Consider the following 27,531-nt stretch of genomic DNA (forward strand, 5'->3'; position numbering starts at 1 on the left):
TTAGATTTTTCACACATGGTGGTGATAAATATTTCTTCCATAAGGGGGAGGTATCGGCTACACTAATGTGATATGATATATCTTGTTTTGCAAGTTGAAAAATCTTCTATTCTTCTATAGTTTACATATTCTTATGAGTGTAATAGGTTATTTGGGGGGGGGGGGGGGTTGTAATGATACCATGACACCATGGTTCTCCCATGGATTAAATGTTCAATGTAAAAGACCTAGGCCTACTCCAAGCGTTTATGGGGCATATGATTCAAGTGCTGTTGATGTACGAAAATTCAAGTGGTTTTGCTTTCCTAAATAATAAAAAAAGCAAACTGAAACACAATAGCTGCTGTTTCATCTCATGACTCAAGCTCCGCAGATAACTCAAGGAGGCTAATAACAAACACGTAACTGAGTAATAATATAAAAACGCAAAACAGGCGATTTTCCACGTTAACTTTTCAGTTTTTTTTTGTATATTCCCTGTCGTTAACCATGTGGGGAATTTGGAAATTGCTGTTTCATTAACCGTGTTATTGGGTGGTCCTTGACCAGTTACGCTATTTCCCACAGCGCCTGAATGTAGCAGAACGCTCCCGGTGGGTGACGGAGCAGAGGCAAAAGCGATAGGAGCTGCCAGCATCGTCTCAAAGCATCGCAGGACAGGAAGGTGTGGAAGTATTACTGGTTTCGACAGTTTGGACACAATACAGGGAGACTGCACTGTTTTCATAATGTTGTCACACTCTGAAAATGCTTCAATACCTGTTTCTCATGGTATCATTCGGCACCAGAGTGGCGTTAAGTTACATGCACTGCTATGTTAGCTGGTGTGGCATTAGCATAGTGGAGCTAGCCGTTACTATAGAATCCTGATAGCGGAGGCTAGCGTTAGCTACCGCGCTCTTAAGTTAAACGAGCTAATGTTAGCTTGCCGGTTAGCTTCTTGTGCGAGCCTTAAAACCAATAATTTGTGAGATCGTCCAATTAACTTACAGATTCCGCTTGCTGTTGGGGATTTGCTATGGAATCGGCTCTGTCTAAAAGGAAAGTGAAATGTTAGCTGTTAGCTCCTGAACGTGTCGCTCCTCTCTGATCATTTGACAGCTCCGTGTCAGCGGAGATATGGACACACCGGGAAGGATAGCAGCCACACCGGACGCCCTGGACTTCACGGTGGAAAACGTTGAGAAGGTGAGTGTGTTTGGGCCAGTAGGTCCTGTCAGCTAACAAACAGTCAGTCAGATAACACGATGGGTTTGTGAAGTAACGTTAAAGAAGTCGTCATGTTGCAAATGAGGCACACGACTTGATAAATAAACTGGCAGAGCTTCGTATGGTCTTCAACCACATGAAGAATGCATTTCATTTTACAGATTTCATATGTTTGCCCTTGGATACAGCCAGGGGTTCGGATCACCTGCCCCTGTCACAGCTTATTCTAACGCCTTCGGTTTAGTTTTAACTTCGCAGCCGGTGCTCAGATTCATATAAAATAAGTAGATAAGTACAAAATAACAGGTTGCAGCCGATTCACTGTCATGTCTGTCACTGTGAAATGATTGGGTCTTGCGCTATTCGGTGTTGAATTTAATATTGGCTGTGGCAATTGTGGCTGCCAGGTTGTTGTGGTAAATATCTCTGCTGGGTGGTCACTGACTCGGACGAGAGCGAATGGGTGGGGAGACAATGGAGAGGGGGAGGAGGAGGAGAGAGAGAGAGAGAGGCGCTGAGTTGATGTGATAAGATGGACTGGAGGGAGGGAGGGGAGGTGGGGGGGCAGGGTCGATGTCTGTGACAGTGGCAGCAGAGAAAGAGGAGGAGGGCGAGAGGATGCGACAGATTTCATTAGAGGCAGGTTTGAGGGGGGGGAGGCTCAATCCTGAAAAAGGAAATGGATTGATATTATATTGATATTTTGCTTTCTGCGTTATTAAAAAAAGCGGCAGGATGACAAACACCAAGCTTCTGTCTAGTCTGCCCTTGGACAATTTCCGTTTCCATGTGTTCATGTTTCGTTTCTGCGGGTGGAGAGAGAGGGATTTGTGAAAATGTGTTATTTTTTAATTTGTGCGGAAAATACTGAAGTTTTAGCCCAATTTTGACCACATGAAGTGATGTTGGATTAAAGCAAAGTAAATGTATAACTAATGCAAGTGATAGCCAACCTCATGAATTTCCATGAAGTATTCAAGTTGTCCGGTACAGTATGTAGCCTATGTGTCTCAGCTACAAGTGAACTACTGCTGACCAAAATATCCCAAGCCAGCAAATTAGTGCATCATATTCATCTACTAGATAATCTAATCTGAAAAGTGATTCATGAAGTTTAATTTTAATGACATGAATGTTCAGCAAATAAACATTTTAGATGTTTTTTCATGTTTTTTTCTGTGATGTCATTGATGTGCACTCGTCAGTTCTTCCTCTTTTGGGCATACCATAGGTGTCAAAATGAATTAATGTCATATCTGTTTTGTTTTTTTTGTATTCATTTTTAAATCCAATGTAAGGTGCATTTTCGTACCTTGTGAAATTCACATTAGTCTGCTCTAAGTGATGCAGCACTATCAGTAATCTCATTAACTGATAAAACACAACCAACAGCATCTGAAGCAACATATCCCATAGAGGCTAGCCTGTGACCACTTTGGTAATAACACTGCACTTGCATTTCAATGCTGATAAGTTGCTGAAGAGCCGGTTATATTCAGAGGGCATATTCTGACTGTTTGGGCAGAATGATATACTTAGTTGTTTATGGAATCAGCACCATGCTGTCCCCTCAGTGTGAAATACGGGCGACAAAGGGTTCCTTCAGAATCAGCGTGTGCACTTGAAAGCATCGTATTAGTGTCTGCATCAGACCATCAGCTTAATTCTTTCATCAGCAATTGTATTAGCTTTTCTGCAGACAGTCCCAGCAACAGGTCATTTTACTGTAAATATTCCCACCAGCAGCAGGTATGTGAGTATTCATCCAAAGTCATCAACAGAAAGAGAAACGGTGCCTCTTACAAGATGATGAGAGAAAGTACAGTTACTAAAAGAGTGGAATAAAAAAAAGATGCGGAAGCGTCACTTGTGTACAGTGGGCTGTGGTGGAGATGATGGTTCCTGGCGCAGTATTTGTATGTGTCCAATAGATAGGCCTTTGTTCAGGCTTGGGCCAGTGAAACAAACTAGCACATTGTCAGTAAAGTTGTGTGCATAATGAATGTGTGCGTATGCCACCTCAAATTTCCCCATGACTATAATGAGCTTCACAATTACTATCCACTAGGCAAGTCGGAGGTCTATACTGAACTGTTGTGTGCAGGACCAGGTCTGTTTTTTTTGTTATTTCTTTATGCGTTTCTTCCCTGAGCCAAACAACTTCACAGCACGGCACTGGGTCCGCGTCTTGCTCAGGGGCACTTGGTCAGAGTCAGACATGGCATTCTGTTGTTGTTATCTGGAATCACCCACACACAGGATGTTTTCCATCCAGTAGTGCTCAGCTCCAGGTTCCTGGCTTGTGATGGAAACTCTCTTCAAGTAGGAGGAATCAGATGTGTGTGACAACAAGTGCAGTCTCCCTCCTAAGTAGTTGGAGGTAAAAGCAGAGGAGATGATTCAGCCTGTCAGCCAACATATTACTGGACAGAGCTAGGCAGAGAAATCTGACACTGCATCATGTGTTGACTTGTTTTGTGAGACATGGGAGCATATTTCAAGGAAAACGAGAACCACTGAGAATATTCCATCTTTTTTTAACAGCATTGCACAGTTAATTGGTGTGTTTTAAAATGTTGTCTCATTATCATGCTTGGAAGTTGAATCACACGCCCCATTGATTAAGTGACTATTTGTGATTAAGTCTTCTGAATTGTAAGGTGTAAAAAAAAACCTGTTTATGTTACTGCTTTTCATGTGTCTGAGATGTTATCACTATTGGCAACATGGTATTCTTAATTTCTCTCTTGGCTGTGTGCTGTTAACAACCACCCGCGCAACCACAAACTACTCTCCTCAGTTCCCTCATTAGTCACCACTCCGCTGCGTGCCTTTGATTCTCACAGTCATAGCATGGTGTCATGATGGGTCACTGCTGTGACTCCAGCACCCCAAACACCCCCTCACCCCCCCATTTGTCAAAAACAGAGATTTCTCTTATGTTTGCTAAAGACAACCTCTTCCAAACCAAACTGCTTCTCGTTATCCACATCTAGGGATGTCATGTCACTATTACTTGTTTTCACAATTAATTGTGGTATTAAAATAATTGAATTGTAAAAGTTCTAAAATACTGTCACTTTCCAGAAAAGGTTATGTCGGCAGATTTTGTAGGAATTTAGCGTGTCATTTGTAAGAAAAAACTAAAAAGTTCAAACATTTGAATACTTATAACATTTCCTCTGAAGGATTAATAATTGGTCCTGTTATGTATTAATAGAAACATTAAATATTTTGTTTATATAATTAGTAATGCAATTATATTTGGACTATGTTTGATTTTACCTATTCATAGTGTTGTAAAATCATTTAATATAATAATTGTAATAATAATGATTATTTCAGACAATAATTATACCAAGAAAGTCTATAATGGTGACATCCAAATCCACATCTCTTGTATTACACTTGCTGTTAATTGAATTGATTGCTTTATGTTTGTCCTGTCAGCACACAGCCGCTGCAGTAAGACACGTTACATGAGAGCACATACAGTAGTGAACCTGCATATCTGAGCCGGGCTCTTTGACTCACATCCCCCCTTCCCTTCCCTTCCCTTCCCCCCTCCTGCTGTAAACGGGCAGGAGAGGAGGCTGGTGACCTTCCACAGTGTCTGCCAAGAGCACGCCATCCTCAGGTTGAAGCCAGGTGGTTCAGGCAGGTCGTGGCCATCTGGAGACACAGTCAGTTGCCTCAGCTGCAAATAAACACTACCATTTCTACGGGTGTGCATCCTTTCAGCTTGTTTCAGGAGCCTATTAATTACGGATGATTACTGTTAGTGGAGATAACTGCTGCATGTCTGGTGTGAGTTCTAGGAGGAGACGGTCAGTGATTCTTTGTGAGAAGATTAAAGCGGTGAAATGAGCAGACTGTTTTGTGTCTCGTGCTTTGATGATAAACCAAAGAAGGACAGACAAGCTGTGCGCCGCAGGGCTCCAGACTCACTTTTTCTTACGAGGAGCACAGTGGCCCCCTGACTAAAAATTTAAGGAGCGCAAGCAGAAAATTTAGGAGCACACACAGCGTTAATTGACTTGCAAAAGCGAATATTCACATTTCCTTTTAATATGATCCTCACACACACATTGGCCTGTTACCTGTAATGACAAATTCCAGATTATTAGAGTCGCCACTTCCACGTTTCATCAATGTTTAGAAAAACAGCCAATTTGCTGGTTGCATAATATGCAAGTAGATGAAAAATTTACTTGCACACTCTCAAATTGTAGGGGCAAAAATGCTTCCATTTAGGGGCAGCCTGGAGCCCTGCGCTGTTTAGGATGGGATGGTGAGGAGAGGTCTGCGATCACACAGTGGACTGCGGTAATGATCCGCTGCTGCTTTTAGCCTCCGTTATCACAGAAAGGGCAGAGTGGAGCTAATGCCGTTCAGAATGGACTCTTAAAAATGATTCATGGAAACGCCTTGCTAAATAACAGTATATTAAACTACACAATAATAGAAATCTTTTATTATACAGCTCTATGTTGACATTGTCCATAGAAAAGTATTTGATGAAAACTAAACATGATCTAGATAAGCCAAAGCCACGTAAATAAGCACAAATGCTGCACATAATCAGCTCATTAACACTCTAGCCATGTTCAGAGTCACATATAACACATAGAGACAGAGGTAATTGTATTGCAGGGTGGCAAACAGGGAGAGAACACCACCTGAGACTCTCTGGTTCCAGCAGGCGGGGATGCGGTGTGGATTTTCGTCTCCACAGCTGCAGTTGCATCATTGTACGCCGCCGATCCATCTTTGTTTCTTTACAGTGTTATTGATCTTCCCTCGTTACACAGTCTAAATGTCTGTAAAGGGGGAACGGGGAGAACTGAAGACTGAGATGAAGATAGAAAACTGATTTATGTAATGAAAGGGGATGTTTGATGAGCTGGAGGGAGATGGATAGAAGGAGAGGGTGGCTGTGTGTGGAGGAACTGATGTGAGCAGGCTGCAGGGGTAAAAGACAAGGATCACAAGCTCAGAGAATGGATTTTTTTTTCCCCGGTGTTGCTTGTCAGACACTTAGTGCTGGCTGGCAGCAGTTTGTGTTCAGCATGTACATACAGAATGTGTGTGTTTGTGTGAGACGGAGAGGAAAGAGTACAGGCATTCTAGTTCCTAAGCCTCTCTTCCGATCTCTGTCAGGATTAGAGGTGTCTGTTTGATTAATGCTCCTGTTTTCTCTTGCTTTTATTCCCCCATTTATTCTTACATTCATCCTTTATCTCCTCTTTGGCTCTCTTCTTCTCCTTCACTCAAGTACTCAAAGTACTCACAGCTGTATTTTCGAGCGTTTTCAGGTCATTGCTTTCTCCATTGTTCAGGTTTTTGCAGTAACTGTCCACTATGTGTCTGTGTGTGATTCTGTGGCAGGTAACCAGCTCTTTCCACCAAACAGGGGCTTAGGGGACAGTATTTGTCTTCTGTTGTGGATGCATGCAGCATCCTCACAAACATTTCTGTCATGGACAAGCATCCACACACTGTATGGATTCCTTTGACCTTTCTCTGTTTTCTTCTTTCCTGTCTCCTTCCCTCCCAGGCCCTCCACCAGTTGTACTATGATCCCAATATAGAAAACAAGAATCTGGCCCAGAAATGGCTAATGCAGGCTCAGGTCTCGCCTCAGGCCTGGCAGTTTTGTTGGGCCCTCCTGAGCCCAGATAAGGTACGGTGGACACATGAACATAGACACATACACATGTGTTAAAATAAAACCTTTTTGCATCATTTGCATCTGTTTTATCATTTCTCTCAGGTGCCAGAGATCCAGTACTTTGGCGCTAGTGCGCTTCACACCAAGATCTCTCGCTATTGGTCAGACATCCCCACTGATCAGTATGAGTCTCTGAAGACGCAGCTGTTCTCCCAGATCGCCTGCTTCTCGTCCGGCTCCAAGATGGTGCTCACCCGGCTGTGTGTGGCCCTGGCCTCGCTGGCGCTCAACACAATGCCCGAGGCCTGGCCAGGCGCAGTGGCAGAGATGGTGCGGGTGTTCCAGGAGGAGGGGGGAGGGGTGGACGGACGGGCACGCTGCCTGGCATTGCTGGAGCTGCTCACTGTCCTGCCTGAGGAGTTCCAGACCAGCCGCCTGCCACAGTACAGAAAGGGACAGGTATGTCTGCAGGCTCCGCCTCCCCCCAGCACTGTGACTGATAATGACAATCTGACGTTCCTTTGGATTCTTGGATTTGAGAACTGACTTAACTGAACTGAGAACTGACTTGTGTTGGCTGTGGATGCTTTTAAAATGACAATTCTATTAATACAGCTGCTAATTTTAGACTGTTTGATCCCAGAAAGTTTCCTTTTTTGAAACCTGATATTTGAAAACCAACTGTTGGTTTAAGATAATGACACACCACATTCCCAACGCAACCAGTCCAACCCTTGTTATCTTCCTCCCTATAGGTTCGGGGTGCCTTGGGCCGGGAGTGGGGGTCAGTGTGTCCCTTACTGCAGCAGCTGCTGCGACGGAGCGACAGCCCCGGGGCAGTGAAGGCTCGCGTGCTGCGCTGCCTGTCTTCCTGGGTGCTGCTGGACGTGCCCCTCAACGAGAGCGAAGGCCTGGTGCACGACTGCTTCAGTGCCCTGCCTGACCCAGAGCTCTTTGACACAGCAGTAGAGGCAATAGTCAACGCCATCTCACAGCCTGACTCCCAAAGGTGCGTACTCCCGTGGGAACTGCATAAATATATTCATATTTAGAATATACATATATGTATATATATATATATATATATATATATATATATATATATATATATATGGTATAATGAATTAAAAAACTGTAGGACTTTCACATGACAAATACCGTAAAATTCTATTTTTGAGGGTCTCAAACTGGGAAAACAAGGTTTTCTGTCGCTATTTGTTAATAAAAACATTATACACGTGAAGTTTCTGTGTTGCAGTGTAGCTCTTTGTTTGTTATTTTAGATTAAAAAAGAAAAAAGAGATCACAGGGTACACTGTACTGTACTGTACATTCAGTGCGATAAACCAAGCTCTATCTGACTGCAATCTGATCACTGAGAACGCATGTTAATGCCAGGTGTCAACTGGGCTGACATTTACCTTGGTCTATAGGTTGCACCAGTCTATAACATGCAGCCAACTTTTTTTTTAAAAAAAGGGGCGACTATACACAGAATTTCACGGTAAGTGCCAGTGTGTTCTCATATTGGCATAACAACACAAGAAAAAAGCAAAATACTGAAGTAATGATGCTATGGCATGAAGGCTTGTCATGGCAATTAACTGCAAAGGGTTAAATGAGCAGAAATGGAGGTATGGAGGAGATTGGTCAGAGAGAAGAAAAAGGAAGCATTAAATAACATTAACATTAACAGCAGGAAACAGACAGGGTGGGCACTGGTAGGTCATTAGGGAAGGAAGAGGGGATTGATACAGGGCAGGTTGACAGCCAGGGGGAGGAGAGCGGCATTTCTCGGTTGGCTAGCGTTGCTATGGCTACAGAGCTGGGGAGAGATTTCATCATGCCCTGGCTGATTCAGACATGGCAAGCACCCATTACCCCTCCCCTAAAGAGAGGGAGAAACAGAGAGAGAGAGAGGGTGAGGGGACGATGAAAAGAGAAAAAAAGGGAGTAGGGCAGAGGAAGGTGTGAAAGTATGCAGGCAGAAAAGACTTCATCCTCCGTACGCCACGGCCGTGTCTGTGAAGTTGCTGCTGAGCAGACAGTTTAAATGATGGCAGGGCAGGCAGATGGAGGGGAGGGGAGCTACAGGTAGAAGTGGTTCCACCACGTCGGCCACAGATCCAGAGTTTCCTTTTCTAAATTTCAGTTCTTATTTCCCACAGCCCTGTGTCATGTACTTGTTTGTCAGATCCTCCCAACAGTCCTGGCAGTCTCATTAGCCGTGTCTCTTGAGGAACATGTGGCCTTTGTTTTTGTCAGTGTGTTGTGTGAATCATGGGGTTTCATTATAGTTGTGTCTCCTGTGTCAGTGGTAAGGAACACAACTGAATTGGAAGACCAGGCATATGTTATTTTTTCCTTCATTTTTCCATCTGTGGATTCTGCTCTGTTTATTTAGTATTCCTTATCTTTTCTGCCTCTGTTTCTTTGGGCTCTTCCTTTCCCCTTTCTCTCCTCTCACATCCACTGCTAAGCCCTCCTCCCTGTCTCTTGTTCTCTCCCTCTGTTTAAACACATTACAGTCAACTCATTTGGGGGGATGCTATTGGTCCAGCTGCATCCTGTTGCCAGGCAACCTATTTCCCCTGTCTCGGAGTGTTGCAATAATTGCAGAGGGAATCGGAGATGAGGGAGGGGGAAGTGGAGGAAATGAAGGAGGAGTCAGGAAGGAGGGAGAATGTGAAGAGCAGCAGGGCAGCCGGCATAAGGGGAGAGGACAGACTGCTATGAGGCTGCAGAAGACACTCTCAGAGGAACCTCCTGATCATCTCTTATGAGGGGAACAGTGAAAGATGCTAATTCATTCTACCCTTTTAATCACATCACATACACACCAAGCCCTCTGTTCCTGAGCTAAGAGTGCATGGCCTGCATCTGTAAAGCACCTTGTTAAAAATGAATGATCTTCTGAGTGCATGAGTGCAGTCTGCCATTCACATGAACACACACACACACACACACACACACACACAGTCACTCAGAGTTAAGTGCAGTCGCTCCCTGCCTTGCGCTCTCAGAGTTACTCAGACAGCAAAACACAGAGGATGTGGGGCAGTACAGACACAGGTATGGCTTATTAGATGGAGGCCAGATTCAGACACGTTGGATCTCACAGTGGGGTGGAACTCTCCCTAAAGAAGGCTGAATCAGCTTCATGATGCAGGAGCACACATCCAGCTCCTCGGCTTATAAGAGGGCCGGAGGGAAATTATAATAATAAATGCTTCTCAGGACTGTGGTAAGACATTTAGCCTGCAGAGCAGAGGATGCATGTCGCATCATGTTGTCGTGCTACTTTTTCATGTGGCAACTGCTGTTCTCTCAGGGATTACACTAATGCTGAATTGGTTGATTATCAGTGCACATAATATTAATCAACAGTTTGATTATTTGAATAATTGTTTGTTACTTCCGAATGGAAAATGCTTTTTGTGCTTTTAAACAATTTCTTGACATTTCGTTGATGAAATAATTGGTTGAGTAGTTGAAAAAGCCACTGATTGATAATCACAGTAATTGTAGCCCTAGATAAAATCCTTGAAGAAAAAACAGGATCACAATAGTGTTTTCGTTTGAGTTCAGTCCCACAATCTGACTTTGTCACTGATGAATATTCATAGTAGGATTGGGCGGTATCTAGATGTTGATACCGTTAAACCTCAGTCACCAAAAAGTTGTTCAGACAGGGAACAGCTACCAAACACCACATAAAAATACTGAAACAATAACAAAACATGTACATTACCAAAACATTTTATTAACATAGCTTATAACAAAATGTGGATGGTGCTGCTAAAAAACAAACAAACTAAAAAAAGGCAGTGCTGCCTCTCCAGCCGGTTCACCTGCAGCTGTTAGAGGAGCTGTGCTGTTCCTCTCTCTTCAGCCTGGTGTTGGGCTGCACTTTGTATTTCTAAAATGAGTTCAACATGAGAAGATCTAACCTCCATCTGAGCACTGATCAGCTGATCAGCTGAGCCAGATCACAACAGATGTGGCGCTGCTCAGCTGTAGCAGCGTCTCTGTGTGTTTTTATAACATCGGCAAGAAAAAAAACATAGGCACAAGCCTGCAAGACACACATGGTAACTATGGCAACATAGTGCTTCAAATCTCCCTAAAGGAAAACAGTGTGTATTACATTTTTTTTTAATGACAGTAATGAAATTGATTTGTTGCTATTTTAAGATACTGTGGTATACCTTATTACCATATTACCATCACAACCCTAAGATTATTCGAATAATTGTTTGTTACTTCCGAATGAAAAATGCTTTTTGTGCTTTTAGACAATTTCTTGACATTTCATTGATGAAATAATTGGTTGAGTAGTTGAAAGAGCCACTGATTGGGGCGGTGTTGAGGCTATAGTCACTGCAGGCAGCCCCTGTTCGAATCATGCGTTGAGCGGCCCTATCCTGCGTGTCATTCCCTCTCTCTGCCTCCCATTTCCTGTCTCTCTCAACTGTCCTATCAAATAAAGGCATGAAAAGCCAAAAAAAGAAAAAGCCACTGATCAGAGTAAATGCAGCCCTAGATAAAATCAGGTATAAAAACAGGATCACAGTAGTGTTCAGTTGAGTTTAGTCCCACAATCTGACTTTGTCATTGATGAATATTCATCAACCAGGACCCATGTCCATACTGGTGTTGTCATGGAATGAAAGATGAAGCACGCCTGCATACCTTAAACCACCTCTGGGACTGACACATGTAATATTCCAGCGCTCACACATGCACAATAATCTCCTCAGTGACATTCAGGCGCACATAGACACACACACACACACACACACACACACACACACACACACACACACACACACACACACACACACACACACACACACACACACACACACACACACACACACTGTTCATCTGCAAATGTCACCCCTTCACTGGCTGTCATTAAGGATGACAGGAGGATGTTGTGTGATGTTGTCACATGAGCAGATCTGAGCCTGTGTTGTGTATGTGTGTGTTTCTGTGTGTGTCAGCATGGGGAACATGGATAGCTTAGACAGCAGGAAGACGCAGCACAGCTCTGAGCAGGAGCTTTGACTAGATGTAGTGTACTGTGGTGTGGGTTTTTAGCGGTGGGTGTGCTGGATCAGAGGTCGGACTGACTTGGACTGTGATTTGATTTGAAATAAACACTGTTGAGAGGGAGCAATGAATACATCAATCTAACTGTTGTATCGATGTGAGTCAATCTTTATTCAGAAGGCCAGGCTCACTGGCTGACTGTCCATGTGAAGCTTCTCTCCCCTGCACAGTGACAGCACCCTGTCAATTTCTGTATCACCTGGACTCTTACCTCTGCTTTTTTGATGTTCATCTCTTGGTGTGTATGTGTCCATGTGTTGTAGATATGTGAACACTTTGCTTAAACTGGTTCCTCAAGTGCTGGCCCTCCAGGAGCAGCTCAGAGAGGCCGTTCAGAATGGAGACATGGAGACCTGCCACGGTATCTGCAGGATCGCTGTCACATTAGGAGAAAACCACTCTCGGTATGTGTGTTCTTTTTCATCAAGTAGGTGTGCATCAGTGTTAAAAAAAAAACAAACCTTTTATATTGATGACAACAAATATAAAATCTGTTTTAACCGATGCAATAACAAAATACAAATACTTGCCAGTTTTGAACTGCTCCCAACAACTAACAGCTTCTCTCTGTTGTTCTCTAGGACTCTGTTGGAGCAGGTCGATCACTGGCAGAGTTTTCTGGCTTTAGTCAACATGATCATGTTTTGTACGGGCATCCCAGGCCACTACCCGGTCAATGAGACCACCAGCTCCCTCACACTCACCTTCTGGTACACACTACAAGTAAGGAAAATGAAAATGTCATCTCACAGTTTACTTTAAATTATTTTGAAGTAGTGTAATGGTAGCCACATAAAGAGCTTTGCCCTGTGGCAAGGCTCAAACACTTGTCTGAAACACTCCTCTTTAGCTAGACTGTATAAAAACATCAATATGAACTCAACCTGAAACTCCTGATTGTAGAAATGTTTCACTAAATGTGAATTTGTGCTTTTTGTCTTTTTCATTATCCAGCATAATCAATTAGCTATGCACTGAAGTGTGGATAGAAAATAACAACACCGTCATTTAATATCTCTAATAGAAAACTGACATTTACTTGAGTGTGAAACACTGTGTATGTCAAAACAGAAAAACTAATCCTCCTCCTTGTCCTCGCTCCTCAGGATGAAATCATGTCATTTGAGTCAGATAAGCAGGCGGTGTATCTGCAGGTCTACAGACCAGTGTATTTCCAGTTGGTGGATGTGTTGTTGCACAAGGCCCAGTTCCCATCTGACCAGGAGTACGCATCCTGGTCTTCAGATGAGAAGGAGCAGTTCAGGATCTACAGGTGTGTATCTGTTTGTTTATTTGGATTTGTATTCCTTCCCCTGCTTCTGTGTGTCGTAGATTCCTATTTGGGCTTCGCACTGTTGTGTGCAAGTGTTTCACTGACAGCCTGAGTGTTTCAGAAATTACTCACTGACAGGATGATTGGTCAGCAAATGAGTGTGTTTTTCTCTAATAGACTCACTGGACTGGCAGCTTGGAGGGCAGAACCTGTCTGGCAAATATATTAACCCATCAGGTTTCAACATGGCTCGCCCCTAACGTGTCTGTTTGTGCATGTCTGTCCTGCAGGGTGGATATCTCAGACACACTCATGTACGTGTATGAGATGCTGGGAGCAGAGCTGCTGAGTAACCTGTATGATAAACTAGGGAGACTGTTGACTAATGCAGAGCAGCCCATGTCATGGCAGGTGGGTAGGTGGCAGAGATATTTAGAAGTAGTTTAGCGTTGCACAGAAACCGATACTAAAAATATGTCAACCTAGATTTTCAAAGAGCAGTGCATTTAAAAAAAAAAAATTCTTTTCATTATTACCCTTCTTCACATTGCTACATTGCATAAAGCCTCAAGCTAAACCTAAACAAAAGTCAAAAGAAAATTTAGATGTATATTTATGTAATTTAATTCACCTACCATGTTTAAACTTTGATAGCTGAACCTACTTTCACACCTCCAGCTTTTGTAATTGCTCTCTTATTGTTGTCCCACATACTGACTGTGTTCCCCTCCTCCAGCACACAGAAGCTTTGCTGTATGGCTTCCAGTCCATTGCAGAGACGATAGATGTGAATTACTCTGACGTCATCCCAGGCCTGATAGGACTCATCCCCAGAATCAGCATCAACAATGTCCAGTTAGCGGACACCGTGATGTTCACAATAGGTAAGGTTTAGGTGCTTGTTGTATCATAGCAGCCGGAATAATAAATGAAAGTGAATTCTTTGATCGTTCAGTATGTGACCTGTTGTCCCACCAGGAGCTCTGGCTGAATGGCTGGCAGACCACCCAGTGATGCTCAGCAGTGTCCTGCCCTTGGTGCTCCAGGCTTTAGGGAACCCAGATCTCTCTGTTTCCTCTGTCTCTACACTCAAGAAAATCTGTAGGGAATGCAAATATGACCTGCCACCCTACGCAACTAACATAGTGGCTGTCTCTCAGGTACACATATGCTTGTTTATTTTTTGGAGTATGCTATTACTTTTTCATTACCTACTCAGTTCATTGAGTATAAAAGCCAATAGTTGTTTTTTGTTGTTGTTTTTTTTAATACTTGTAATGTTTTTTGGTGTTGCAGATTTTTCTTATCTTCCTGCTTTCCACAAATACCATTTTCACACAAACATAAGCAGCAATAAACAGGTCATCACACTCCTGTGCCCCCATGGGAAAGCTCACAGCACACGCAGCCACTCATTGTTGCGACTGCCAGGCCCCACGCTCAGACATTTATGTGGGCTGCAGAGAGAGCGAGGCAGCAGACGAGATTTATTGCATTTTTATGCTTTCTGAATTGTGTCCATCAGGTGAAGCCAGACACACATTTCAAAACCACAGAATAAAATGTCATAGAAATGAAGCGCGTATCAGTCATGAGTTACTTCCTGTTTCTAGTAGGTGGCGCTGTGAGTAAACCTCATAGGTGCTCAGTCCGTGAGTGTGATCATACATGCGTTCAGGGCAGGACTTGTCACTCCAACACACAGTCTTACTGCTTCTCACATTCAGTTTTTGATGAGAGTCGTGTCTTGAACGCGTCCATATGCTAATATTCAGTCTAAGCAACCCCACGTAGGAACAGGAAACGTTTTACACTAATCCTACTCAGGCAACCACGCCCATCTCCACCTGGCTCACAGAATGCATAGGAAGCTGCCGATGCTGCGAAATGAAAACTGTGGGGTTTTGTGTAACCTGCCTCTGGTGTCGCAGCAAAATTTGATCCTTCACCCTAACAAATCAACTCACTGTCATCCCAGCCTTTTTCACACTGCCAACAACTTCATATATAAGATTAGATATTCCTTTATTTGGGGAAATTTCCATCTGTATTCCTTCCATATTTGCTTACATAGTAGGGGTGGTGAAAAAAGTCGATTAGTGATTAATCGTGATAATTGTATGGACGATTATGAGTCGAAAAAAAAAATCGATTTGTGGAAATGTATTATTTGAATGCGGTTACTGTCATGCAGGATTTAACTGCAGCTCCATCTTGGCTAAACGCAGCGTGTGGATACATTTTGGTTTCATGGCAGGAGCTCTAAACATGACGACGGGACACACGTTGTCGGCAAACATACTGGTCTTGTTTAGCTCCGACTGACGTATCAAACCCTCGACGACGTTGCCTCTCCGCTCCGTCTCCGGAGCCCAGAGCAGGTGGAGACCCAAGATCACAGATCACGGGGAACTACACACTGATGTGATAACAGTGTATAAGCGAGACGTGTAGTATGGATGTGTTGTATCATAAAATGTTTCCATCTCCGCCCACTATCATTTTTTCTCCATCCATAACGTTCTGCCGGCTTCAGCTTCAGGACCGATGATGTGGACTAATGTTGAAAAATGATGATTTTATTGTGTTAAATTTTTAAAGTTCCAAAGCTGCATCTTAACTCAAAAACTCAAACTATGGACATTTATTTGTATTGTCTTTTTTTTTGTCTGTGAAAGACTAAATCTAAAACAAAAATAAATTAATTGAAAAAAATAATAATAATTTGGACAACTACACTACACAAATTGAAGGTGCTTTGAGGTCTAACTAAATGAAAGAGAAGTTAAGTAATTCAGCAGCTGACTGTTTTTTAATGGTGCAATAAGTTTGTGGTGTATTTTGGTTACTGTTAGTGTCAAATGGGAAATCTAATCGGCAATAATTGAAAATCGGTTGGTAATTGAATCGAGACCTCAATAATTATAATTGAATTGAATCGGGAAGTCGGAAGCCCCTTTTACATAGTGCCAACTCATGGCTTTATGATCTTGACTGGCTGCTGTGAGCCGTCCTGGGGCCAGGAGCACCAGGGCCTGCTCGTTGCTGCTTGTAGCTTTAATTGTGAACTTTGTCTGAACTTTCCAAATAATACAACCATCACTCTGACTTTTCCTTCCAGGAGGTGCTTATAAAGCAAATCCACAAGGTCAGTGTTTTTCCCCACTCTCTCTTTTTGCCACTCAGCTCAGAAGTGACATTTAAGTAAGAAATGCTGTCTGTCCAGTATGAAATGCTTCAATGACTCTAAGCTCTCATGGTTGAACTCTAACAAAAGCCTGTGATCCATGTCTTCCTACAGACAAGTCAGTGTATGTGGCTGATGCAGGCTCTGGGCTTCCTGCTCTCTGCTCTCCCAGTGGAAGACATCTTAAGAAACCTTCACTCTCTCATCACCCCGTACATCCAGCAACTGGAGAAGCTAGCGGATGAGACGGTATGTACACACACACACACACACACACACACACACACACACACACACACACATGCAAACAGAGAAAGCTCAGTTGGATTCGGGCCAATAGGAACAGGCTTTGTGTCTGTGTGGTATCACAGCAGTGGAACATTTCTCTGTGGGACCAGATTGGATATGACCCTGCACTATGGGCTACTGACTCACATGGAAGCAGCAAAAACACACTCTTCCTCCCTTATGCAAACACACAACACAACAAGACAAATTCAGAGTTAATTAAATGAAAAAGTACACTGTACATTTACAGTAGGATGTGCTTCAACATGTCATGTTCATTTAAATGTCCAAGTCTGGATGTTAGTGACTGTTATGTTGGATGGTACAAATATGGAGGCGTGCTTATCTAAAAATACATGGTTTGATATCTAGTGGATGTGGAGTGAAGTAGAATGTCTCCTGATCCCTTGTCCTACACTCGGTAAAGACCTCGGGTGGGGTGAACAGAGACGTCAGCTTAGATGAAGGTTTTCATTTCTCTGTGTGTGTCTGTCTCTGTCCCTGTCTCACCCCTCAGTTTTACACACACACACAGAGTAGCACAGCGTCTCATCCATCCTTTCTGACTTCCTCCCTCCCTTATTGTTTTCTGTCTAGCTTTGTGATGTATCGGCATTACATCAGACTAAAGAATCAAGTGCTATGTTGGGAGTTGGACAAATAGTGGCACCTAGTGGGGGCGCCTTCAGGTTACATTACATCAGGGGTGAATGACTGTGACGTCTCTCATGGCTGACAGCAAAAGCTGATGCAGCCACTCCGATGAGGATGCTGAGCATCATGTGCTCCCATGCAGCACTCGCTCTAGAATGGAGCAACATGGTGAGGGAGGCAGAGAGAGGGGAGATGTGGCTGTACAAGGGCGTGGCAGCCACATCTCTGTCCTCGTCGTAGTCTTTTGGCTCTGTTGCATCACCATGGAGACAGAAAGATGAAGGGCCGCTAGCAAAACCCTAATTAATGATTTTACCGTGTGTGCATGTGTGTAGTTAGAAAATGAGCCGTGACCTTCTCTCTGTCACACTGCTGAAATCTCCATGCAATGACTTGTAGTGTATCTGTTTCAAGTAGGACTCAAGTTAGCTCCTATTTGATTGATTAAATATCCTTAGCTAACAGTTTTCTTTCTTTGTCACCTCATTGCATCACATTTAACATATTCTCTGCCTGATATAGATATTCCATTCAATCCTTTTCAAAAGTGCTTATCCTGTTCATTTTGACATCTGGCCTTTGTTTTTATTTATTTATTTGCACAACGACAATTACAAAAACAGAAATGAAACAAGAACAGTAAGTTTAAAACCCTATTTGGGGTTATACAAAACACCTCCCCAATAAATATGCAGAGATTCAAAAACAGTTCAACAACAACACAAAATAAAGCAATACAAGTGTTTATTTGTAACAGAAAGAGTCCAAATAAAATGATAAGTACGTATAAGTGTAAAATGACTGCGCAGGAGTGGGTGAGCAAGCATGTACAGATGATGATGAACCAATGATATTTATACTAGGAAAAGAAACTACTGGGCAAAAGGGAGGATGAAGTTTATCAGTGTGTCTTGTGTTTATGGTCTTGAATATTTCAGTAGCTGATTCTTAAGGTTGACACTAAAATAGACTAAATGAGTGGGATGAACAGTGGGGTTAGGTTGTTTACTGAGATGATTAAATATCAGTTGTTTTCTTTTTCTTTCAGCCCAATCCCTCCAATAAGTTGGCGATCATCCACATATTGGGGCTGCTGTCCAACCTGTTCACAACGCTGGACATCAGCAAGCAGGATGACGAGTCAGCCGACGGCTCAGCACCACCTGTCAAAACAACCCCACCCCCACCTGGTCCAAACCCAGTAAGCCACCACGCACCAGCGTCACAGCAGGGTTGGCCAGTTTAACCAGTACTCTGGCTATGACTGATTAGACTTGGCCAAAATAAACATATAATATATTCCATGTAAAAGCTTTGTGCACAGCAGTTTGGTAGTTGTGAAATGCCTGCAGCCTTCAGAGTTCTCTTCCTCCCTCCACCACTGAACACACAGGCTATCGCTGGTTGAAGTAGCGAGGCTTGCCAGCAGGAAAATTGTGCCCTGTCACTCAACCATGGTCATTAGTGATTCTGCTAGCAGGCATGCACCCATGTGAAAAGCTTATGTGTAACGCTGCATCTTGTTTATTACTTTGCTTTCTGTTCATTTGATCACATTTTAATGACATTTTCCTGTGTGTCAGGTGGTGGTGGTATTACAGCAGGTGTTTGCTCTCATACAGACGGTCCTCAGCAAGTGGCTCAATGACTCACAGGTTGTGGAGGTAAGTCTTCAGCATGTGCACCCACATACTGTCAAGCATCCGCTTCTGTAGAACATGGCCCGTGAGTAAACTCCATGTGATGACATTTCAATCGAGCCAATCTCATTTCCTTCCTCAGGCTGTGTGCGCCATCTTTGAGAAGTCAGTGAAGACTCTGCTCCATGACTTTGCTCCCATGGTGTCTCAGCTCAGTGAGATGCTTGGGCAGATGTACAGTACAATTCCCCAGGCCTCAGCCCTGGACCTCACGCGACAGGTACACTCACACACTAAAACACATATTGGTGTACTTTCTTAACTCTGCGTGATACAAGCGGAGATCTCAGAGCTTTGTGAGAAGGGGCTGTGCATGTAAAATATGCTATGCACCCAGGACTCCGGGATTAATGAGGATACAGTTTTTGTTTTTCATTCTCAAGCAGCCATTGTTTGTTCATTAAAAAGGAAATTAGTTTACATTTCATACACAGCCTTTAGAAATAAATGAACTAATTTCATTTTCTTCTATCATAGTTTAATAGTTTTTAATTTTCAAGTGATTTTTTTTGTCATTAAAGTATTTATTTAGTTTTCATCATTCAATAATATGGATAACTTGCAAAAGACAACAAAAACAAAACACAAAAAGGCAGTCAAAACTAAACTTAAGGACAACACCCCTCTACACCCCTCTGTACCATTGTATTGTTTGTGATTATATCAACTGTGATGTGTTTCAACATATGCTTAATCTATATGCCCTTAAAAAGAAATAGTCCCATACTAAATGGAACTTCCCTTTAACATAGTTCTTCATGGCAATCAAATATTCATAATATGCAGTCTCCGTCATCAGTTGAGTCCAAGTGATTTGTTTTAAACAACCATATTTTCTTCAACCAAGATGAGAAAATCCAGGTAACAGGTGAGAATTTCAGCTCAGGAAAGGATGTATTCCTTGATGATTTATACAAGTCTTGAAACGTGCAAGATCGTTACTCATAGCATTTTGTCACAAAGTAAAATCACAAATAAAATCCAGGTGCAACTGCGAGTGAAAACGACACTAAAATAAAATAATCTTAATAAGTCAGTCTCCACAGCTAAGCAGCAGGGCATTTGGAAAATTCTGATACATTTCGTAGTAAAGCTGTGCTCTTATTTTGGAGCTTATTAACTCACTGCACCAGGCGACAGTGGCAAATAACCTTGGTCCTGAAATCCAGTATGTCATGGAGACGGAGAGAAGTCAGAATAGTAAGCAGCTGTAGGTGAAGGCAGCTGGAACAGTCTGAAATCACCTGCTTTCTTGTTTGCAAGGAAACATAGCGACTCGTGTCTGATCTGAAGTCTGATCTGCTGTTTCAGATGGTGCATATCTTTGCCAGTGAGACGGACCACTTCCCACCCATCAAGGCTCTGTTTGAGCTGGTTACCTCGGTAACACTGTCCATCTTCCAGCAAGGTAGGGGGTTCAGCATTGACTGTGAATACTGTGCACTGTTTGTGTTCATGTCAGTGGTAAAGCTTCTGATGCTATTTGATTTCCCAGGGTTCAAAATCACATCTTTGTGTAGCGGGTGAGAAGAGTGACATTGTGAACAAATTAGTTAAATGATTCATTTACCAATGAATTAAAAAAGTAAATGCATTCCATATTTCCTGTATATCATAATGACATCCCATATGCCCACAATTCCTGATGTTCTGCAGCATTTCTAGACAGTGAAGCAGCTCAGCCTGGAGGCTGCAAATAGGAAAATGATAAAAGATCAGAGGTCACTGGACTCTGCTGTCTCAGTCAACCTTTAAACGTTTGCTCTCATTACTCATTAATGTAAATGGTAAGAAGAAGAGTCAAAGTCTGTCTGCTTAAAGCCTCATATGATGATGTAATCAGTGCAGACTGTTGCCACCAACCATTGTTTCAATCACTTCAAGCTCATTGTAATGCTTGCTTCTAACAAACGACATGTCGCAGTGTGTTTTCATATTGATTGGCCTAGTCCTTGCTTATTCCATTTTTTAAAATTGATTATTATTATTTGTTTTACATTCATGAAGTTGTGAATGGATTTCTGTGTTTGGGCTGCATGAAAATGACTTTCATCCTCATGTGCGTCACGTGACCCTGGGGCCAGACTAATGTTCTGATTTTCACTCAACATAAGATGAACGTCAAAGAGTTGACAATTGACTTCACTACACTTGGCCTAGATTATTTGTATCAGGACTGTCTGCTGCTCCCCTCCCCTTTGTGTTGTCCCCTTTTTCCCTCTCTTCCTTTCCTGCTTTGACTGGTTAAGTAATGGCTGCCTCTCCTCCTGCCTCTAAACTCTTTCTTTTCTGAGCAGGTTCCTCCCAGTAGACAGTATCAGTACAGGATACAGTCACAGCACAGAGACCACTAGCTTATTCAGTGGGCTGAGGTTTAACAGAACCGGGCGAGTCGGCTCAACGCGGCTGCAGCCACCGCTGCGCTGGGTTTAGAGTCAGGCTCCCTGTCACAGCCCTCTGAATAAGCTCTGTATTACCTCCAGGAGTTGTGACTGGATGAGGTGGGGGGGGGGGTGTTGAGTAGGAAAACTTGTTTGGAGTCTGGGAACATCTAAAGCTGGGCGCTCACTACAGACATTTGTTCTGTTTTAGTACAAGTTTGCTGTTGGAGTACCTCCAACATCAATCTTGAGCCATCAGAGTAAACCTTGTTTGAAAGTCAGGATTGTGGATGTGGATTCTTCAGGCCAGAAGCCTTTACAGGAAGTGTGTGTTTTTAATTGTGCATCATTTGTGCTCTGTCACGTTTTTACAAAGGTCCTGTAGTCTGTGTCCAGCATAAGGGAGGTAGTGATATCTTTGAGAGTGATTCAAACTGATGGCTGTGGGTTCACCTTTGAAGCAAAGGGGATCATTTTGACCAGTTCTGAATGAACCCTTGATGCTCACCTCTCTCCTTGAGGCACTTCCTTCAAGGAAATGTGTTGCTTGCTGCATGTTGTTTGATCACAGTGGTGCCAGCAGTGTCTCATGGGAGAGGTGAAAGGGGTTGGATTCAGCTTTGGGCCCCTTTTCCTCCAAACTGTAACACTGAACAGTAACAGAGGTGCCTCCTGGGTTCCCACTCCAAACCCACTTTTGTTTCTTTAGGTTTGTTCTTTTTCTCTCGTTACTTCCTTTTCTCTTTCTCTCTAAACAGACCCATGTCTTTGTCTTCTGCCTGTTTTTTGTTTTTGGTTGGTCTGTTCTTTCAAGACTCCGCCAAAGCTTCATATGCCCCCCCCCCCTTCCTCCTTCTACCCCTTTGTTCCTTATTCACCTGTAAATTATTTCAATGAAATATTTTTGAGTTCTTTTATTTCCACATGACTGTTGAATCTATTCAGTTGCTGTTTGTATATTATTCTTATTCTCTTATGATTTCTTAAGTTTCATCTTTATTATATTTTAGGACCCAGGGATCATCCTGATATTGTTGATTCATTTATGCAACTCCAAGCTCAGGTGTGTTTTTGGTTTCTTATTTCATTCACTTTGGGTTTCTCTCTCTTTCCTTCTCTAATTTCTCCTTGTTTCTCTGTCCTCTTCTCCTTCTCTAAATCTCTCTCTATTCTTTGTTACTGGGCCCTAAGGTGTCCCATCACATAGGCAAGGCAGTGGAATGAAACATTAGGGGAATGTTTGAGAGAGAGACATCTGTCTCTCCTCAAACACCTGTGATTCTAACAGTCACCCCGCCACACAAACCTAGTACTAACCTCATGTAGGCTTTTTGATTTCACTGCAGAAACCACCTTCACCTCCTTCTGATGGTCCCATTATGACAGTGTTATGAACTCAAGTGTCCTGCCAATTTTAAGAAATTATTTCCATGTGTAGACATGCTGTCACATTTAAGTGAAAACATAGTATTGTAGCTGTTGCCGCGAGACAAGCGATGACAGCTAACATTAAAAAAGGTTAAATACATCTAAGATGTAAGGACATTCTCCTGAGACAACCATCTAATCCTTGATTAATTATCATTGATTTATGCATATCAATAGCCTGACAAGCCAGACTATATCACTAAAATGTATAGTCTGGCAAAAACCGGAAGACCTCAGCTCAATCCAGGGCGGGATGAAGGCTGTCTTTCAAACTGCCTCTACACGCAATAGGGTAGCGCTACGACCAATCAGAGCAAAGAGCAGGATGTCGTTAGCCTGACAAGCCAATTAAAATGTATGTCGTCATCGCGTTAAGCCCGCCCAACGACTCTCTAAACAGATAGAGCGCTGTGATTGGTGAACACAAACAGTGTTCGAGACTCAGAAAGTTCCTATGGCTCGTTTCTAGACCCACCTACGGAGCAAATATATTTGCTGCCGCTAGGGTGCGTCTAGATTTCTAGGCTAGCATATCAATATATTATGCCTGAAAATTGACAATGTCAACCACTATTTTGTCCTTTTCCTGTGAAATCGGCACAATTGCAAAACATCAACACACTCAGAGCCTCTTGGGAAGTTGATGTAACAGCGTGTGTTTGAGCCTTGTGGTCCTAGGTGACTGGTTAGTCTCTGAGCCCAGTCTTCCTCTGAAGTCATTCCAGCCCAGAGCCAATCAAAGCCCAAATGAATTAATATTCAACTAATATTAATCAGTTCAGACAAATTGGCTGATGGCTCTCCTGTTTTATATTTTTGTCTTCCGTCTTCATTCTTCTTCCTTTGTTTTCTATCTTTGGATAGATCTGACCTCCATCTCTCTCCCTCTCCCTCTCTCCCTCTCTCCTCTCCTCCATCCTGAATGAGTTCATTATTACAAGATGAGTTGTATTTCTTATCTGCACATGTTAATTACTTACACACTTCAGTTGCATATTCAATCCAGTCAACCAAAAACAAGGAGAAGTAATGTTTCATGTTAGATTGATTTCAAGAAACAAATCAAACAAAACCACCATTGCCTTTAGTTTGACTTAAGTTTCCAATGATTTCAAAGTTTGATTTTTTGTAATTTGTTTGTTATACCTGCTGAGTTCTGCATTGGAGGATCTCTGTATGAGTTTGGACATAGTTTTTCCTAAACAGACGGAAAGAGTACATTAGCCTGGTAGGTAGATCTGGTCTCAGAGTGTTGCTGTCAGATCTGGCTACCAGGCTGAGGGGTATTGTTGATAGCAGTATTTTGAAGGAGCTTATGCAGTGGAATGTGGTGAAGCAGCACCGATTGGGTCGGGCCAACAGAAACATACTCTGTTTAATACCTTTATCTGCCTCTTAGGCCCTAAAACGGAAGCCCGATTTGTTCTTGTCTGAGAGTCTTGATGTGAAGGCAGTGTTCCACTGTGGTAAGTCTGCACATCCCTCCTCACTGTATTCTGTGTTTTGCTACAATAATAGTATAGTATCGTAATACCTGCCTGTCTGTAAATGTCTGACACCATCCTTCAGCAGGTGATGTTTCTATCTCCCTCTCCCACTTCTAGGAGTTCTGTCACTCAAATTTCCTGAAGCTCCAACAGTCAAGTCGACATGCTTGTTCTTTGTGAGCAAACACCCGCACTACTTAAAAACTCTGAATGTTAATGAAGCCATTAGTTTAGATAGAAATGTAGATATGAATGAGTCATGGCTTTCTTTGTGTTTCTGCCTTAGACTGAACTGCTACCCCACTGCTCAGATGTTCCTCCGTTGGCTCGGGTGGTGCAGGAGGACGGCAAGCTGTTAATACAGGCCGTGCTGGAGGTGAGAAACACATCTCACCCGGGAAAAGTTTCCTCTCTTTGCTGTGTTATCATGGTCCAACTTTTTCTCATTCTCTGAACTGTAATTAAGTCCGTCATGTAATAAGCCTCCTTGTCTCTCTGTAGGGCATTGGGGGCGGGGCATCCAGGAACTTGATGGAGCCGTTTGCAGAAGTGCTTTTCTCTCTGAATAAGCACTGCTTCTCTCTACTGGCTGTGTGGCTGAAGGAGGCTCTGCAGCCTCCAGGGTTCCCGTCGTCACGGGTCACAGCTGAACAGAAAGACAACTTCTCACAGCAGATCCTCAGGTACGCTGCCGGACATCTGACGACAAGCTTGTTAGCTAATGAGACAGTCCACTTGGTCAAGCACATGATTGATCACATACGCTCCCTAATTGTATGCATTTTTCCTCTCTTGTTTGCCTCCCTCTTTTTCTGTCACGTAGAGAACGGGTGAACAAGCGGAGGGTAAAGGAAATAGTGAAGGAGTTCACGATACTGTGCAGAGGGCTCCATGGTACAGAGTATGCGGCTGAATACTGAAACTCAACCCTCGGACTCTCACCTAACCTCTGCCCTCGGTGCAAACCAGCTGGATGCCACAACAAAACAGTTCTCACCAACCCCGTCAGTGAAGATATCATGAAATGATTGTAATGATTACCTGCCCCGCGGCGGGACAAGACATGGAACCATTCCAACACAGACGTGCCATCAGACGAATGGACAAACATTCAATCCTAGGTGGCTTCAGGGAGGCTTTCCTCTCTGCTCCGATCTTCTTCTTCTGTTCAGAGATTGATTGTTTCTCCCCTCTCCTCTTACTTAAAGGTCTTTTCTTTGGAAGGGCTTGGAGCAGCACTCCCAGCATGCTGCCTCATGCTTCCTATCTCCGTCTTGTTCTGCCTTTCTAGATCTTCCTGTGGTTCCTAGGTTGTTTCCTGGTGATTAGCATCCATATGAAAATGTTAGTGGTATCGTACGTAGCTACTTGACATTATTTTTCAAAAATAAATCAATTTAAGTATATAAATGTATGTACACATTTAGAAAGACAGTGGTGGACAGTCCTGCAGCTGCTAATGGGAAGAGAGAAGGACCAATATTAGGAGAGGACTCTGCAGGAAAAATGACAGAAATCCAGTAATATTTACTTCCACTCATGCCCCCAGGAGCTCGTATTGCCAAATGATCATGAAATGTTTTGTGAATATATCCTTTTCTTTGTTATATATGCCTTTTAGGGGGTGTGAGTGGAAGAAGAAAAGACAAAGAATGGGAAATTGAAAACTTTCTCGCTTAGCCCTAACCTTTAAGGGCTGTACCTCATGTGCATACAGTCCTAGCCAGTCATACTGCAGTCTCCTCAGGCCGTAGAGAGTGGTCGCGATGCAGTGGTCCCTTCAGTAAAGCAGGACTGCCTAGAGTGATGGGTGGAGAGGAAAAGGAAGGATAGTAGCTGGCAGTGAGACACAGCACGGAAACTGAGAGGGCAACTGAGTGTTTGGAGGGATTCATAATCCTGAAGATGGACTGCTTAGTTACTGTTATCGTGCAAAAATATTAATCTTAATCAAGTTGTGAATATTAACAGTTATTGCTGAACACTTGTGTGTGTATTGGAGTGTATGCCTGTGTTCCTACCTGTATGTATGAGAGGTTGTGTGTGCACAGATGTAACTTTTTTCCCACTTGTTCAGTGCACTTATATTGGACCTACAGTACACATCCATAACTTCCTCCTATCATTTCAACAAAGAGCCCATCCATTCCTCCACACCACCGACCACGCTCATTCAGACTACCAGGCACATCCCGTTGTTTCACCCCGACCGCTCATCGGCAATCACACCCAGCCATCAAACCTCCTCATCACCTGGATAATCAGTGACTCAACCATTTACCTGTTATTGACACCAACTAGCGCTCTTAACACAATGCTTGTGAACAAGCTCGCCAAAATCACTTCATTCATCTGGGTCACTCACTACCTTGGAGAAGACAGAGAAGGATAAGAGTTCAGTAACACCACCTCTGAGAGAGTTAGTCTGCATTCACTGCAAGAACATGCTGTGCTCATCCATAAAGTCAGAGACGTTATTGGTGAAGTAATGTGATGTCCTGTAAATCAGCAGGGCCAGTTGACATCTAATAACATTCAGCATCAAAATGTACTTTGTGGTCTCTGGTAAAACTTTATCTCAATCTAATCCTTCTGTCTTATCCGAGGTGCCTGCAGACATGTAGCATGTATGTGTTTTGTGAGGGGTTGCGGGGGTTTAGAGGGACGTATATATTCAGTGTGTCAGAAATGGCAGAAGGACAGAATTTGGACTGGAGGTGAGGGTCAGCTGTCCTGCCTCAGTCTGGTGTGAACAGACGCTCAGCACTGATCCTCTGTCTGTATCGTGGTCACATGCTGAGGGGGGAAATGAAAAAATTAATGTCAGAGTTTAAAGAGAGTGGTGGTAGGCAGAGGGGGTGGGGTGGGGATGTACATTGTTTTTTTGTACCTTGGCTTTAATTTATTAAATATATCTAAGACTGCAGGTCCTGCCTCCTCTGTTTCATTCAGACACGTCTGTGCACCGTGAACACCTTTCCTGCTCCAGGAACAATACCAGTCCTACTGGAGGAGGTGAAACAACAAGTAGAAACATGATTACATTATTTAAAATGACTCATTAGCTTTTGCTGTTTTCCTCAGTGTCACCGAGGCTTTAGCCAAGACAGAAGATATACTACGGACAAGGACATGTCA

General features: G+C 43.1%; 1 protein-coding gene across 2 annotated transcripts; it reads left to right on the forward strand.

The window, feature by feature from the left end:
• The first annotated feature begins 613 nt into the window (after positions 1 to 613).
• On the forward strand, positions 614 to 27,323 carry LOC146988165 (importin-13-like). Of its 2 annotated transcripts, XM_085773221.1 has the most exons (23): positions 614 to 664; positions 1,102 to 1,188; positions 6,767 to 6,892; positions 6,983 to 7,339; positions 7,636 to 7,889; positions 12,259 to 12,399; positions 12,577 to 12,718; positions 13,102 to 13,268; positions 13,559 to 13,679; positions 14,005 to 14,152; positions 14,247 to 14,428; positions 16,390 to 16,416; positions 16,570 to 16,704; positions 18,446 to 18,598; positions 18,981 to 19,061; positions 19,180 to 19,317; positions 20,409 to 20,505; positions 22,489 to 22,541; positions 24,306 to 24,372; positions 24,511 to 24,569; positions 24,680 to 24,769; positions 24,895 to 25,076; positions 25,217 to 27,323. In XM_085773221.1, exons 2-23 carry the CDS (start codon positions 1,120 to 1,122, stop codon positions 25,311 to 25,313), a joined length of 2,886 nt encoding a protein of 961 aa, XP_085629347.1. In that variant the 5' UTR covers positions 614 to 664; positions 1,102 to 1,119; the 3' UTR covers positions 25,314 to 27,323. The 2 variants fall into 2 exon arrangements, 1 of the variants encoding a protein (XP_085629347.1); XR_015035680.1 differs by lacking the exon at positions 22,489 to 22,541.
• Positions 27,324 to 27,531: the final 208 nt, after the last annotated feature.

Source organism: Trachurus japonicus, chromosome 4 (assembly GCF_045865225.1).
Source record: "Trachurus japonicus isolate A0001 chromosome 4, Traja_1.0".
Classification (NCBI taxonomy): domain Eukaryota; kingdom Metazoa; phylum Chordata; class Actinopteri; order Carangiformes; family Carangidae; genus Trachurus; species Trachurus japonicus.